General features: G+C 40.8%; 1 protein-coding gene across 1 annotated transcript; it reads right to left on the reverse strand.

Moving 5' to 3' along the window:
• Nucleotides 1-1,710: 1,710 nt before the first annotated feature.
• Nucleotides 1,711-14,538, reverse strand: LOC126999240 (ubiquinone biosynthesis protein COQ4 homolog, mitochondrial-like). Its single transcript, XM_050861629.1, has 3 exons — nucleotides 14,239-14,538; nucleotides 3,123-3,271; nucleotides 1,711-2,883 (listed from the first exon to the last, which is right to left on the reverse strand). The coding sequence occupies exons 1-3, from the start codon at nucleotides 14,276-14,278 to the stop codon at nucleotides 2,137-2,139; spliced, it is 936 nt and encodes a 311-aa protein (XP_050717586.1). The 5' UTR covers nucleotides 14,279-14,538; the 3' UTR covers nucleotides 1,711-2,136.
• Between the last annotated feature and the right edge of the window lie 266 nt (nucleotides 14,539-14,804).

A 14,804-nucleotide genomic window follows, 5' to 3' on the forward strand; every position in this document is an offset into this window, starting at 1 on the left:
TCCCATAGGAGGTCAGTGGTCTATAAAGGAGGTGAGAGGTCATAGATAAGAGGTCAAAGGTGTTTACTTGGCTGACTGGAGGCTGTTAGGGCAGAATAAATGCTTACTAGAGAGAGTACTTAAATAACTGATAGCTGATTATTCTTATTATTGTTATCATCTTTATTGTTGTTATTTATTTGGTAGAGGTGTACGTACGTTAGCCAGACAAGATACATATAACATTCCATTGCAGGGTAAAAAATAATAAAATAAAAAGGATAATATTAATGTTTTTACACTGGTATAGTTATTTTATTTATTTATTATTATTATTATTATCATTATTATTATTACTTCCTATTGTAATAAAAGTATATACATAAATGGTGGTGAGAGAGAGAGAGAGAGAGAGAGAGAGAGAGAGAGAGAGAGAGAGAGAGAGAGAGAGAGAGAGAGAGAGAGAGAGAGAGAGAGAGAGAGAGAGAGAGAGAGAGAGAGAGAGAGAGAGAGAGAGAGAGAGAGAGAGAGAGAGAGAGAATGATCAATGTAAGAAATTCAATTATTGTTATTACTGTTACCTGGATTAGATTATACAAGAGAGAGAGAGAGAGAGAGAGAGAGTGGTAACCCATAACTCCACCACCACCACCGTCACCACCACCACCACCACCACCACCATTCTTCCCTGCCCTCATACAAATAATATTCATAATTATGTTGTTTGTATCCTTGTAAGCAATTGTGAAGACCTCAGTTATATTTTAATAAATAGATATATTGGTGCTGTGTCTCACTCTACCCATGAGAGAGAGAGAGAGAGAGAGAGAGAGAGAGAGAGAGAGAGAGAGAGAGAGAGAGAGAGAGAGAGAGAGAGAGAGAGAGAGAAGAAGGGAAGGAAAAGGAAGGGGGAGAGAGGGAGGGAGTGAGAGTGTGGAAGAAACTGACAGGAAGAGAAAGAGAAAGGAAGGAAGGAAGAAAGAAAGAAAGAAAGGAATGAGAGAAATAGATATCCTCGTAAGATATTGAGCCAAGAGAAAATGAGAGAGAGAGAGAGAGAGAGAGAGAGAGAGAGAGAGAGAGAGAGAGAGAGAGAGAGATTATTATTACCCAGAATGCCTCACTTACTTTTCATCTTCCTCGGTTACTTCGGTGAGACATCTGAAGGGACACAACACCTCTGTCTCACTCATGGGTCACGGATGCACCAAGAAAGTGTGTTTTGAGTGTTGGCTTCATTCTTTTTCTTCTGCATTTCTTTTTTTTTAAACTTCATTTTTTCTTCTGCATTTTTCCTTCTTCTACTTCTGCATTTTTCCTTTTTCTTTCTTCATTTTTCTTCTTTTTCTTCTTCTGAATTTTTCCTTTTTTATTTCTTCATCTTTCCTTCTTCTACATTTCCTTTTTTTTTTCTTCATCTTTCCTTCTTCTACATTTCCTTTTTTTTTCTTCATCTTTCCTTCTTCTACATTTCCTTTTTTTTTCTACTGTATTTTTTCTAATTTTTTTCCTGCATTTTTCCTTCTTCTTCTTCTTCTACTTTTGCATTTTTCTCTCTTCTTCATTCTTTCTTCTTTTTCTCCTTCTTCTTCAATTAACGTCCTTATTTTCCTTTGCGGGGTCAGCTTCATTCTAAGCAAAAATATAATTAGAATGAATGTTGGTGTGCAAGGAGAGCTAGAGGGACAGGCCAACACAGCAACAGACAAGAGATGATTTGAGAGATGAATCCGCAGCTCCATCATTTTATTTGAATGATATCTATGTACAAAAGTTATGTCCTCCGAGTCTTCCATCCTTATGACTGAAAGACTGTCCTCCGCCGTACATACTCAAGTAGACGTCTCAGTTTTGAACAATATTTTAAGGCCAAGTTGATAGGTTGACTTCTCATATACTTCTACAACCACTACCATTACTACTACTACTATTATTACTACCACTACTATAATTACTACTACTTTTGGGGGGCATTAAATTTCTTCCATATCATAACATAACATGCAGGTTATATGACAAGCTCGGTTAAGGAAAATAAATTAAAGGAAATAGAACACTGACAGGAGATCACTCAGAGGGTCAAGTCTTTTAGGAACTGCCGATGTGAAGGTGAAAGCTCTGAACTCATATCTACATCTACAGGCTCCCAGCACTTGACTATATGCTTGGTGGTGCCTCCACTCCAAACTCCTCCCTCAGCTGGTGAATTGACTGGTCCCATCGCTCCTCAAAGTAAATATTCATCAACAGCCTCGCCGTCCGCCCAACCCTGATGGCCCACGGAAGGTACACCGACACATACTTCTGACGTTGTTTTGGACGGAATCGCAGCGGACCGAACACTGCAGCTCCGTAGCACATGGGGAGGCCAGTCTGTATGGCCTCGACCCATTTGACGGCGACCTCCCCCAGCATGTTCGTCGGCATCCCTAGTGTCGTGTGGAAGAGGTCATGCCCCTCTCGGTAACGCTGCATCACGTACGCAAGTTCCGGGTTGTCGACGAACTGCACCGGGAGGCGGGAATCGGGTGTGACCTTGTTGTCCTCAAGGAAGCTTATGTACATGCGGCCTAAGGTGTCTTTTGGTAGCTTAGCCAGGGTGTCCAAGTCAATGGTTGAACTGTTTATCCTCGGCTTGTCCACTAGTATCCTGCATCCCTCCGGATCCTCAACCATTGCAGTGTGTAAACGAGCCAGGGCCGAGCCTCCTGTCGTCTCGCCCAGCACGGCCACCATGTCGTGTCGTCTCGGGTCGAGCAACGCTGCCGCTGCTGCACCGAAGGTCAGGATCGTCTTCTGGAAGGGGTTTGTGCGTATGTGTGTGTCGTACAGCGGGGGTGCCTCTACCTCCTCTTCTTCTGGTGGTGTGAATCCCAGTCTTGGGCTCTCTCCAGCTGCTGCGTGCTGGTATAATGAATAATAAATACTGCCGGTAATAAGTTGCAAATATGAATGTATTGGGCTGGGTATGCATTCCTTCATGCATTTAAGAAAAGTATACAGGAAGAAGAGGGAAGAGGGGGGAGGAGGAAGAAGACGAGGAGGAGGAGGAGAAGGAAGAGTGCATTGATGAAGAAAGATAAAATTTTGCTTGCATTCCTTATCTCCTGTTTTTATCCCATCAGGCAAACCAGACTCCATACCTGCTGCTGGTCTGATTCATGGTCAGCACTGTGGCTGCCGCTGGGTCTGTCTGGCTGCAGTGTGATAGGTATGGCCCTAGCCGAGCCCTCCATGGTCTGGGGGCTGCTGTCTTGGGTGGTGATGGTGGTGGCCAAACATCGCCTCTCCCCTGTCAGGTAACAACAAAATTAAATATAAATACACTTTTTGTGATGTGGGAGATAAACAGGAAAAGAACTAGGGGAGGATACAGATTACCTGGGCCCTCTTTATCTGCAACTATCAAACTAACCAACTTCTCGCTGAATGTTCCCAACCCAATCTGATGTAATTTTGGGGATAGCTTTTACAACAGCCCCCTTGATGCATCCCTCGTCCCTTTTACTTGTTGCTGGTCTGCCTTTTCAATCTCCTTTACAATTTTATCTGGTCTATCTTTCCACTTTCATTTATTTACGGTCTTGTTTTCACATTAATTCTCACTTAATTTTCTTTCTCTTATTTTCCAGATTTTGTATTGTCCTTAATATTTTCTACCTCTTTCAAAGCAAATAAAACCCTTCCTAAGCTTTGTTCCTTGTCCTCCTCTACCTTCTACCTTCACATCAATTTTTGCTTTAGTTTCCTTTCTCTAATATCCCTGAAGTTGTATATTACTCCTTCAATATTGTCCACCTCTTCCTTGGTTTCAAAGATAAATAGAACATTTCCTTAGCTTTGGGTGATTGTTGAGGAGAGGGTAATCTATTAATTTTGAGACCAAATACGAGGGCTTTTATTATGGAGAAAGTTCTATGTTCCGGAAATCACTAAATGATTGACTCTTCAATGCCTGAGGTGCACTTGCCACCACCCCATTCCCTCCGGCCAGCGTAGTGGACCCGCCCCCGCCACCTGCACTGCATTCAGGGATCAAAATAGAATCCATAATATAAGTATTAGCTTGCCAAGAGGTGGCTACCCCTTCTTCAACATCGGCCCCTAGCTATTTCTTACCTAGATGGGGAGAACCCCCTCTAGAATCAGGTGACACCTCCAACCAAGACAGCAAGTAGATTGTCCTTTAGATGTTCTGATGGTTAGCTAATGTGGCATCACCAAGACCACACAAACAACTGCCAGAACACTCTTGAGTAAGTGCCAAGACAATATAGTCAGGTTGGCAATCCCGAGTGGAGACACAGCACAGCACAGCCACAGCACAGGACACAAGTTTACAAGTCAAAGAGATGCTCAACAACCCAAAGTCAATCAAAATCATAAAAAATTTGACCGAGAGAAGTGTGGAGATGCCGTTTGAAAGCATTAACAGAATTCACCTCGACAACTGATTCGGGTAAATTCCAAATGCTAATGACCCACACTGAGAAGAAACGAGCTCAAACATCAGTGTTGTAATGAGGAACAAAAAGCTTAAAGGAGTGGCCTCTTGTGTCTCTGTTGAGATTTCTAACAAAGAGGTGACCTAGATTCGGACAAAACCCTTTCAGAATGTTGAACACCATAATGAGATCAGCTCTAATTAATCTTCCTTTAATGGAATAAAGACTCAATCTAGCGAGACGTTCACTATATGGCAGATCATGGAAACCGGTAATTTTCTTGGTCCACCTCCTCTGAACATTCTCCAAAAGCCTAATGTCTCCTGTATAACCAGTGAACCAAGCCACAGAGGCAAAGTCCAAGATAGGACGAATATGCGAGATAAAAACTGACTTCATGAAATCAGGAGATCTGCAAAGGGTACCCTTTAGAATACTGTAACCAATGCCTCCAGCCTTGCCAGTGATTTCTCTCACATGCAAATGAAACTTTAGGGAGGAATCCACCCTGACCCCAAGATCCTTATAGTTATCTACATCTTGTATGGGTTGGTTTCCAATAAAATATGGTAAAGGAGCAGGAGCATAAAGGAAATTCCTACAAAAGTTCATTCTGGCACATTTACCAACTGAGAAAGATAAACCCCAAGAGCTGCTTGTGTTGTAAAGTGTTGATGTCCCTCTGCAAAATACTGTGAGAAATTAATTAGTTAGACTTAGAAATTTCAGTAGCTAGGTATAATTTAAGATCATCAGCAAATAAACAAAACTTACAATTTAGTTCTGAAACAACATGATTAATGTAAATGAGAAAAAGCAAGGGACCAATTACCGACCCTTGGGGAACACCACTGCTTACATCCGCTCTATAACTCTTACTACCATGGACAACTACTTGCATCTTTCTCCCACTCAAATAGTCTTTCAGCCATCCCAGCAAACACCCCCCAATCCCAATACTAGACAGCATTGTGAGTAATAATCTATGATCAACAACATTAAAAGCTTTCTTGAAATCAAAAAATATCACATCCACTGACATACCACTATCATAGAAATGAGTCACATAGTCATAAGTAAACAACAGTTGCTCGAAAACTGATCTACCCGTTCTAAAACCATACTGATGCTGTGAAAGTAAGTTATTATCTTTGAAATAAGAAGTAAGTTGAGGCACAATTATTCTTTCAAAAGATTTACAGCACACTGATGTCAAACTGATTGGTCTATAGTTGAGGGGATCAGAATGGATTCCACCTTTGAACAGTGGCATAACATTAGCATCTTTCCAGTCAGATGGGGCTTGGATTGATAAGAGATTTTCTGAACAACAAGAGCAAAGGATAACTAATGGAGGGGGCACATCTCTTTAAAAATACTGAAGGTATACCATCAGGGCCACAACAAGCAGAAGATTTCAGCTTAGAAAGGATAATCTCAATTTTAAAAATATCAGAACTAAATATATTAAATATAAATTAATTGTCACAATGCTGAACAGGATAAGGATTCAATAAGTCAGCAGAAAATACACCAGAGAATGCATCAACAAAAAGATCTGCCATGTCAGTTGTGTCAGCGCACCAGCCATTATCTCCATACAGCGGTCCAATAGCAGGACGCTGAACCGTCTTGCTACGAAGATAGGAGTGAAAACGTTTAACATCAGGATTTCCGGAAGAAACTAAAGATCTTTCATATTTAATTACAGATTGATGGACAGCATCTTTTTATTGCACAGATATTGTCTTAAAAGAATGCCACAACCTCAAGGCTATTGGGGAAGATCTGCCAAACTTTGTCCAAGCATCCTTATAGTCCAACCATACTTGGCGTTCATGCCGTTTTAAAGAAAGAGGTATAGAGTTTGCCCAAGGAGGTTTCCTAATTCCTGATGCCTTCTTAATTGGAATAAATAGCTGAATGGCATCAAGCATTAAACTTTTAAATCTTAAATATGATTGTTCAATATCTAAGCCAAGGAATTCATTATCCCAATCAAAATTAAAAATGTGATGGTTTAACAAAGTGTAGTTGCCATTATAAAAGTCAAAATTGTTATGTACATTATTGATGTTTGGATTAGAACTAAATAAATACTCAAACAAGACTGGAAAATGGACACAACCTGGAAAGGGGTCTATTAGATCGACATGGGAAATTCTATCATCTTCAGATGTAAAGACCAAGTCAAGTATATTATCAGACCGGACATAAGTACATAGCGTAACCCACCGTATATGACCCAAAGATGAAAACAAATCAAGAAATCTAATATCAATAGAGGAAGTACAATAAGGAACCTCAGTGGACCAGACAACAGTAGGGAGATTAAAGTCACCAACCAGTATTAATTCTTTTCCAACACAGAAAGATTCCAGGTATGAAACAAGAGCAATATTATCTTCCAAAGAATTACTTGGGGGCCTGTAAACTACTAATATGGTAACGCCAAAATCAGGCAAAATACCCCAACAGTATTCGGATGATCTGAATAAGTTTTCCCCATTTTAATATCATCTCGAATGTAAATCCCAACACCGTGAATTCTTAGATTTAAGGGAGAGTCATTTCGGAAAAATTTACAACCCAATATATTGATAACTTGATCAGAAACATTGCAAGTTAGCCAAGTTTCACAAACACAACATACCCCAATACTGTGACTAGAAACAAACTCTGCCAAAAAGTTAACTTTATTAATTAAACAGTTGAGATTCAAAAGAACAAAAGCAATGAAGAGATTATCTACAGAAGAATTACCCAGATTTTGCCGAGAAGAAACATCTACATGAGGTTTTTTTAGGGTTCCCATCTTTTGAACATACTTCAAGGTTAGAGGCAGAGGACGCAACTAACTGAGACGTGGGAGGAGTATGAGGGGACTCATGACTGGGCAAAACAACAGAGGCTAAGCTTTTGTTAGAAATGTGTGAAGAACTAACAGGCTGGGAGTTTCGGATGGCCTGGGCAGAAGCCCGTTTTTTCCGCAGCTCTTCCCGCTGATTGTAGGTGAGGTCCCAAGAGATGAAAATGTTGGAAAACTGACTCCCAGAAAGTTTACTGCACTTAGACAGTAACTCTTGCCTCACCCTGACGTTTGATATCTTGGCTCTCACCAAGGAAGCAGAGATAGGCACAATATCTACAAGTGTGATTGGTTCAACTCGCTCCGGCCATAAATAGGAAACAAGTGGATTAAATCTGTCCTGAAAATTTTCCCCAAATGTAAGCCCTTTGATGATGATACTGTCCTTCCTCTTTTCCCTCTCGCTCAACTCACGAACTTCTTCTTTAATAATGGTCCGAATATCAGGGCCCGCAACCCTGCCACTATCTCTTGAAAAGACACCATCGTTTACCATATTGTTGAATCTTAGATCAATAGATCTCACTGTGTTGCTGAGACCTGCGATAGTATTAAACATCTGGGTCATGCACTCCCTAAGTGACCCGAGCTCACCTTGATTCTCCTTCCCACTACCTGAAGCAGCAGGAGGAAGCAGTCTGCATTTGGTGCAAACAAACTTTACTCCCTTACCCTGGTGCTGCAGTACCTGCTTAACAAAATCAGAGGGAAGTCCAGTACACACCTGCGACCCATGACACCACTGACCACACTCGTCGCAGGCAATGCCACCCTCCTCATCATCCTTGACCGGGAAACGAGAGGTGACACAGGGGAAAGAGTCCGCAACAACCACCCCAGGAGACGGTGATCCATGCCCACTCCCAGCACTACTGGATGCACCAGGAGCTCCCTGCACCCTTGTAACTGGGCTACTGCCCCTCTCGGTACTTGTCCTCCAGGACCCGCCTCCTCCTTATGTTTCACCCCTCAACATAACCAGCTCGACATAAGTGAGTATTAATTAGTACATTGTTGCCAAACCCTGAGCTGCACATATGAGAGGGATGCCAACTCAAAATAAAATATTGGAATTTGGTATAATTTTGATGTTAAAAGCATATTGACGTATTAGAAATATGTATAAAATAAAATAAAGTATTTTTGGGTGTTGTTGGCGATGCATAGACCAACATCACATGGAATAATGATAAAATTAAAGACGTAGCCCCTCAAACATGTAAACAAACATTTCCGCGAGCTTCAAGCTAGCAGTCAGCCATGGACGCAAACAGCCAGCCACGACCTTAAGAGCCCCTCAGCAGCCAGCGAAGTCAGCAGCAACAGCAGCAGCAGCTACACCAGCAGCAGCAGCTTCTTCAGGAGCAGCAGCAGGAGGGACCACAGCCTCACCCCCAGCCACAACAGCAGCAGCAGGAACTGCCGCCACCTACAGCCACACTACAGCCACGCTACAGCCTCCTCGGCAGACACATCACCGCAATGCCAACTGAACGTACGCTGAAACTCTCTCCCTCGTACAGCTATATAGGGAAAAAGCAGCCATCCTCAAAGGAATTTTTTCAGAAAATGGCTGCTCTGTTGAGGTGAAGGCGTGGGAAAGCATTGTCGCTCGCCTAGCGGCACTCCACCCAGGCTTTAGTAGGTGCACGAAGCAGTGCCAGAGACGCTGGCAGACAGTGATGCAAGATGCAAAAACTAAAATATGGGCCTTCCATAAGGACAGGATTGGAACAGGTAAGATTTTTCTTGAAATAAAAGGGTATTCATGAAGTGCAAGGAATGGTTAACAAGCAAATAGTGACAGTCCTGTAATTTTCAATGCTTATTAAGTGCTTGATGGAAATAACATTTGTAATGTATTGCCTTATCTTTTCAATCAAGGGAATTCAACTGACTTAGCCTTGCACTCGTGTACCAATATATATCCATATATATATATATATATATATATATATATATATATATATATATATATATATATATATATATATATATATATATATATATATATATATATATATATATATATATATATACATAGATATTGATACATCAAGGACATCTCTTCGTGCCCGAAAAGTCCTCAGCTGCCGCAGTCGAGCACCCACTACCTCCGCCAGCTGGACTGTTATGCTTAGGCCTAGAATGCAATGTTACTTCCACCAGCGTAGGCTAGTCAGTTTAGGTTCCCCTTAGTTGAAACCTAAGGGTTATGCTTCCCTTACGTCTCGGTGTACGCCATTTTCTTGATTTATGCCTCACATAAGCGAAACATATTCTTTATAAGTACGGACCCTGGTCACTGCACCCCGTCCACGGCCACCGCCACCACCCGGCATGGCTAAGAACAAGGCCAAACCCCAAACAACACAACCTATAAAAAAGGAACCAAAACTGTTCCAAGGACAGAAATACAATTTCATGAAAACAAACAAAGCCGACACTTACCAACAGGCTAACAATACAAACAATCCAACCAACAAAACGAACGACGCGAACTCAAAACACACCAAAACAAACCCTAAAACTAAAAAAAAGCTGTTAAAACACAACAAATATCCCGGAAAACTACAACTAGGCCAAAAAGACAGAGACTACACTAATAAAATACGAAAAGAAAACCGGGATATACCACCCAGTACTCGGTAACAACAACGCAGGAAGAGAGCACTCAGGGAAACGTCTGACTCCAACGACTGCCAACCGCTAAGCACATGGATAATAGTAACTTTTTATATGATATACTTACAGATACTTACAGAAGACCTCCTGGAAGAGGCTTACGCCTGTGACTCCAGATCTACGTTAACAACTTGTGGCAGTGTGTGGTGGACGATTTGAGCCTTGTAATTATATTTCAAATCTTGGTTAGCCCAGAATTGATCGAGTCTGGATTCAAACTGAATCACTGTTGTTGCCGTCACCACCCACTCAGGCAGTTGATTCCAATTATTCACTACTCTACTTGGGAAAGCATACTTCCTTACATCCAACCGTGATCTTGACTTAAACAGTTTCAATGAATTTCCCCTACTCCTGCTTTCTTCTCTAAGTTTCAATATTCCTCTGGTACATGCATCATCATATTTCCCAGTGAGTATCTTATAGGCCTCAATTAGATCTCCCCTTGCTCTTCTATATGCCAGTGTGGGCAGTCTCAGCTTCCTCAGTCTCTCTTCGTAGGAAAGTCCCTTGAGTTCAGGCACCATCCTAGTAGCCCTTCGCTGAACGTTTTCCACAATTTCAATGTCTTTCACCAAGTAAGGACTCCATACTTGGTTGGCGTATTCAATGCATGGCCTTACCAGTGCCTTAAACAAGGATTTAAATATTTCAGAATCCAATGAAACAAAAGTTCTTCTAATTATTCCCACTAAATTATTGGCTTTATTTACTTTTTCTACTAGATGGTCAGCACAACTTAGTTTATTGTTTATAATGACACCCACATCTTTCTCTGTAGTAATCCTCATTAACTGTTTCTCCATGTGATATCCTTGATCTTCAACAGATGTTCTTCCTATTCTCATGTATTTGCATTTGTCTGGATGAAATCTTAATAACCATTTTTCACTCCATGAATATAAGTCTAACACATCTTGCTGCAACTTCCGACAGTCATCTTCTTCTTTAATGCATCTAAAGATCTTAGTATCATCCGCATACATATATACTTCACTATCATTTGATATTTTATCAGGGAGATCATTTATGAATATTACAAACAGCAATGGCCCGAGAACAGACCCCTGCGGCACTCCACTTATCACTGGCTTCCAACTTGACATTTCCCCCTTCACCACCACTCTTTGTTTTCTCTGTGTTAGAAAAGCTGTAATCCATTCCTGGTACTCTTTTCCAACTCCATAACTCTTAATTTTACTTATAAGCCTTTTATGTGCCACTTTATCAAATGCCTTCATAAAATCGCAATATATTACATCAATTGCATAACCATCATCAATAGTTTCAGTCCACTTGTCCATAACTTTTATGAGTTGGAGCACCGTTGACCGTCCCGGGATAAATCCATATTGTTTTCACTAAACAAATTATATGATCTCATGTGGTCATTATCTCCTCCCTTATTATAGTCTCAAAATCTTACATATGACACTTGTCAAGCTGACTGGTCTATAGTTTTCTGGGATACACTTGGCACCCTTTTTATATATGGGAGTAATATGTGCAATGAGCCAATCCTGAGGGAGTTCCTTGTGTGTAAAGGAGTATTGATAAAGTATTTCTAAGGGCACTAATAGTTGTTCCATAGCCTCCTTTATGATTCTAGGGTGTATCCCATCAGGTCCAGGTGATTTATGCTTTTTTAGATTTTCAATGATCTTTTAATTTTACTTTAGTAATTTCTAGATGAGTCAAGGTTGGTATACTCTTCACTTCACAGTCTGGCACTTTGCCTTTTGGCTCTTCCACAAAGACTTTTGAAAATTGTTCTGCTAAAATTTCAACTTTCTCCGATTCATTTTCAGTTTTACCATCTTCAGCAATGCCCTTTTGTAAGTCAGGAATCCTTGGTTTACTTTTACCTTACTCTGGACATATTTCCAGAATACTTTGGGATTCTCTTTACGTTTTAGCTATTTCTTTTCCTAAACCTTCACAGCATTTCGTGTTTCTTTTCTGATTTGATTGTTCAGTCTCCTGTACTCTTTCTCGGTCTCCATATACATTGTCCTGCTGAATGCATTCAAATTCCTTTTAAAGATTTCATTCTCATCCATAACCTCTGTTTTCTTTTATCTTAGACCACAATTTCTTGTTCATTTGTAAATTTTCATTTGTCCTCTTCCTGTATTGCTTAAAATTCCCTATCCTTCTTGTAGGCACACTTTTTCTATTGCAACATGTAACTTTGACTTGAATTTACTCCACATTTCTTCTATATTAGTAGCATCAGATAAGTATTCCTTCCAGTCTATCTCCAGTTCCCTTCTCAACAACTCATAATCGGCTTTTTCATACAAATAAATTGTCTTCTTTTCTTGAGCCAGAGTCTCCTCCATGTCACACACAGCGTGAATCACGGCATGGTCACTTCTCCCCAAAGGATTCCCAATCATAACTTCTTCCACAATTGACTCTTCATTAGTGAAGAACAAGTCCAGAGTGTTACCCATATGTTCTCCTCTCATCCTGGTAACATCCTTCACATGTTGCATCAAAAAGCAATCACGCACCTTCTCCATGAATGTAGTTCCAAAATCATTTATTCCAGTGTTAGTGGTGTAATTTTCCCAATTTATTTGTGGCAAATTAAAATCCCCAGTTATAATCTTATAAGTTGCTTTCATCTCATTCATCTTTTGAAACAGATCTAGAAGCAAATGATTGTTTCTCTCCAGGCTGTTTGGACTCCTGTATATTAATGTTAAAATTATCTTTTCTCCTTGAAGCACAATTTCCAAACAGCAATATTCACAAAATTTGAGACTAAATCAACCTTGTTATATGTGATACCATTTTTCACATATATCAGTAGACCTCTGCCAACATTACCAAAGATATTAGTTTCCTCTATCTCATATCCATCAATATTATATTCTACTATATTTCTCTTGTATCTAAAATGCTTTGGTTTAACTTCAGATAAAGCAATCACACTTGGTTTTTCACTCATGGTATCCAGTAATAACTTCAATTCCAAAATCTTATCACAAGTATATACATCCACATTTGTAAACATAACAATAAACTTACTATTTACATTTTTTACACCACCAACCCCTAGTGTACCAACATTATCTTCTACACTGGCCGTGACCCTTGCTCCTCCACCTTGACAACTCTTCTGTTCCAGGGTGGACCTCTGACCACATGCTTCCCCTTCCCTGTCTCCGTTAAGTTTTTTGCTTTTTCCAACAAGTCCTGATCCAATTGTCTTTCCCTCCTGGTTAAGTCATAGGCCACTCTAAAGTTCTTCAAGTTGTCATCCTTGGCCAATTCTTTAACGTTTCTAAATAAATCATTTCTCACTTCTGGATCAGTCAACACAGTTAGGACGGGCCTTCCTCTGTCTTCCTTCTTTTTCCCGAGCCTTACCACTCTTGCCATCTTCTCTTCATGAATCCCACATGCATTCAAAATTTGTTTCATAATCTGTCTGTCATGTTTAATTCTTTCCTGAAACATACTTGAGTCACACTCTGGAACATTGTATACCACAATGTTATTTTCCCTCTTCTTCTTATCATTTAGTTCCTCAAATACTGTATTCATATCCATTTCTTTCTGTATTCCCTGAGACACCTGATGTTCCCCATATGTCCTCTCTCCTTCCTTCATCTCTTTTTTGGTTGACTCCTTCAAGTCTGATAAATTCATTTCAACTCTTTCCATCCGTGAACTCAAATCTTGCATACTCTCCTTGTCTGTCATTACCCTGGCCTCCAGAACCCCCACCCTACCAGTAACATTATCAAGAACTTCTTTATCCACTTTGACTGCTTCACGTATCTCCTGAACCTCAACCTGGATTATCTCCTGTTTCTCAATTAAATCTGCTTGTGTCTTCTCCAGCTTTTCTATATATGATTTTAGTTTGGCACATCCTTTCGTGCAGGAAATACAATGCCAAGTAAATTGAGATCCAGCCTCTTCTTCCACCATAAACTTATAAACATCTGGTGGTACAAGTATATTTTGAGCCTTCTAGCAGCGACATTACGTAAGTGTGTAGTGCGGTGACGGCCTGATGAACGAGCCTCCCATAACCCACTTAGCCAGTGGGGTACCTCTTTGGCCGACTCGGTAAGGAGTGGCTATCCCGTCACGTTGGTCGCGGGTTCAATCCCAGGCAGCCGGTGAATACCCTGATCTTGATTAATTTATCGTGTGTTTCGATACACGCAGAGGACGTGTGGGACCGAGAGAGTAATAGAAAAAAGAGAATAGAAAATCTCGTCATTAAAAGTGAACACTCACCAAACAGCCCCAGGGTAGAGAGTCGCCGGCACCGTAACATTATCACAAACGTCACCAAACTGTTCCACTCCTGCAAGCCGGTACGTGGTGTCACATGCCTTCCTTCCAGGGGGTTATTCTTGAGTTATTTGTCGCTGTTATCCACGCGCCGTCACTGATATAAGTGGACCAGTGCGTGTATTGTGCGTGCAGGGGTTGTTAGGCGTGTGGCGTGTGTATTTGTGGCGATATTAAGGCAGGGGCTCAGGCTCAGGCAAGTTACGTGTTCTGTTTGTTGTGGTCGCTTACTTTCCTGTCCACACAGTACAGCGACGATGCCAGATTGTCGTACTCAGCCGATTACATTTCCCGACTTCTTACCCCCAAACTGTCTTCTGGGCTCCAATAACGAAACTAATTTATAGTTATCGTTAAAAGAGTTAGATTCTGATGTTTCTTGGCAATAGCTAGGCGTCAGAAACAGGTAAATAATATGCTGAGTACGACAATCTGGCTACGGTGCTGTACAGTGACAGATTATCGTACTCGTATATTCCAGTTTCTGACCCGTAACTCTTATAAATTAG

The sequence above is a fragment of the Eriocheir sinensis genome, chromosome 16, assembly GCF_024679095.1.
Source record: "Eriocheir sinensis breed Jianghai 21 chromosome 16, ASM2467909v1, whole genome shotgun sequence".
NCBI lineage: Eukaryota > Metazoa > Arthropoda > Malacostraca > Decapoda > Varunidae > Eriocheir > Eriocheir sinensis.

Bases quoted from the DNA above. Each gene is read 5' to 3' on its own strand.
- LOC126999240 (XM_050861629.1), bottom strand. From the start codon at position 14,278: ATGTTACGGTGCCGGCGACTCTCTACCCTGGGGCTGTTTG. The intron at 3,272-14,238 runs GTGAGTGTTCAC...GTTACCTGACAG, and splicing joins CTCTACCCTGGGGCTGTTTG to GGGAGAGGCGATGTTTGGCC. The intron at 2,884-3,122 runs GTATGGAGTCTG...TCATTATACCAG, and splicing joins ATGAATCAGACCAGCAGCAG to CACGCAGCAGCTGGAGAGAG.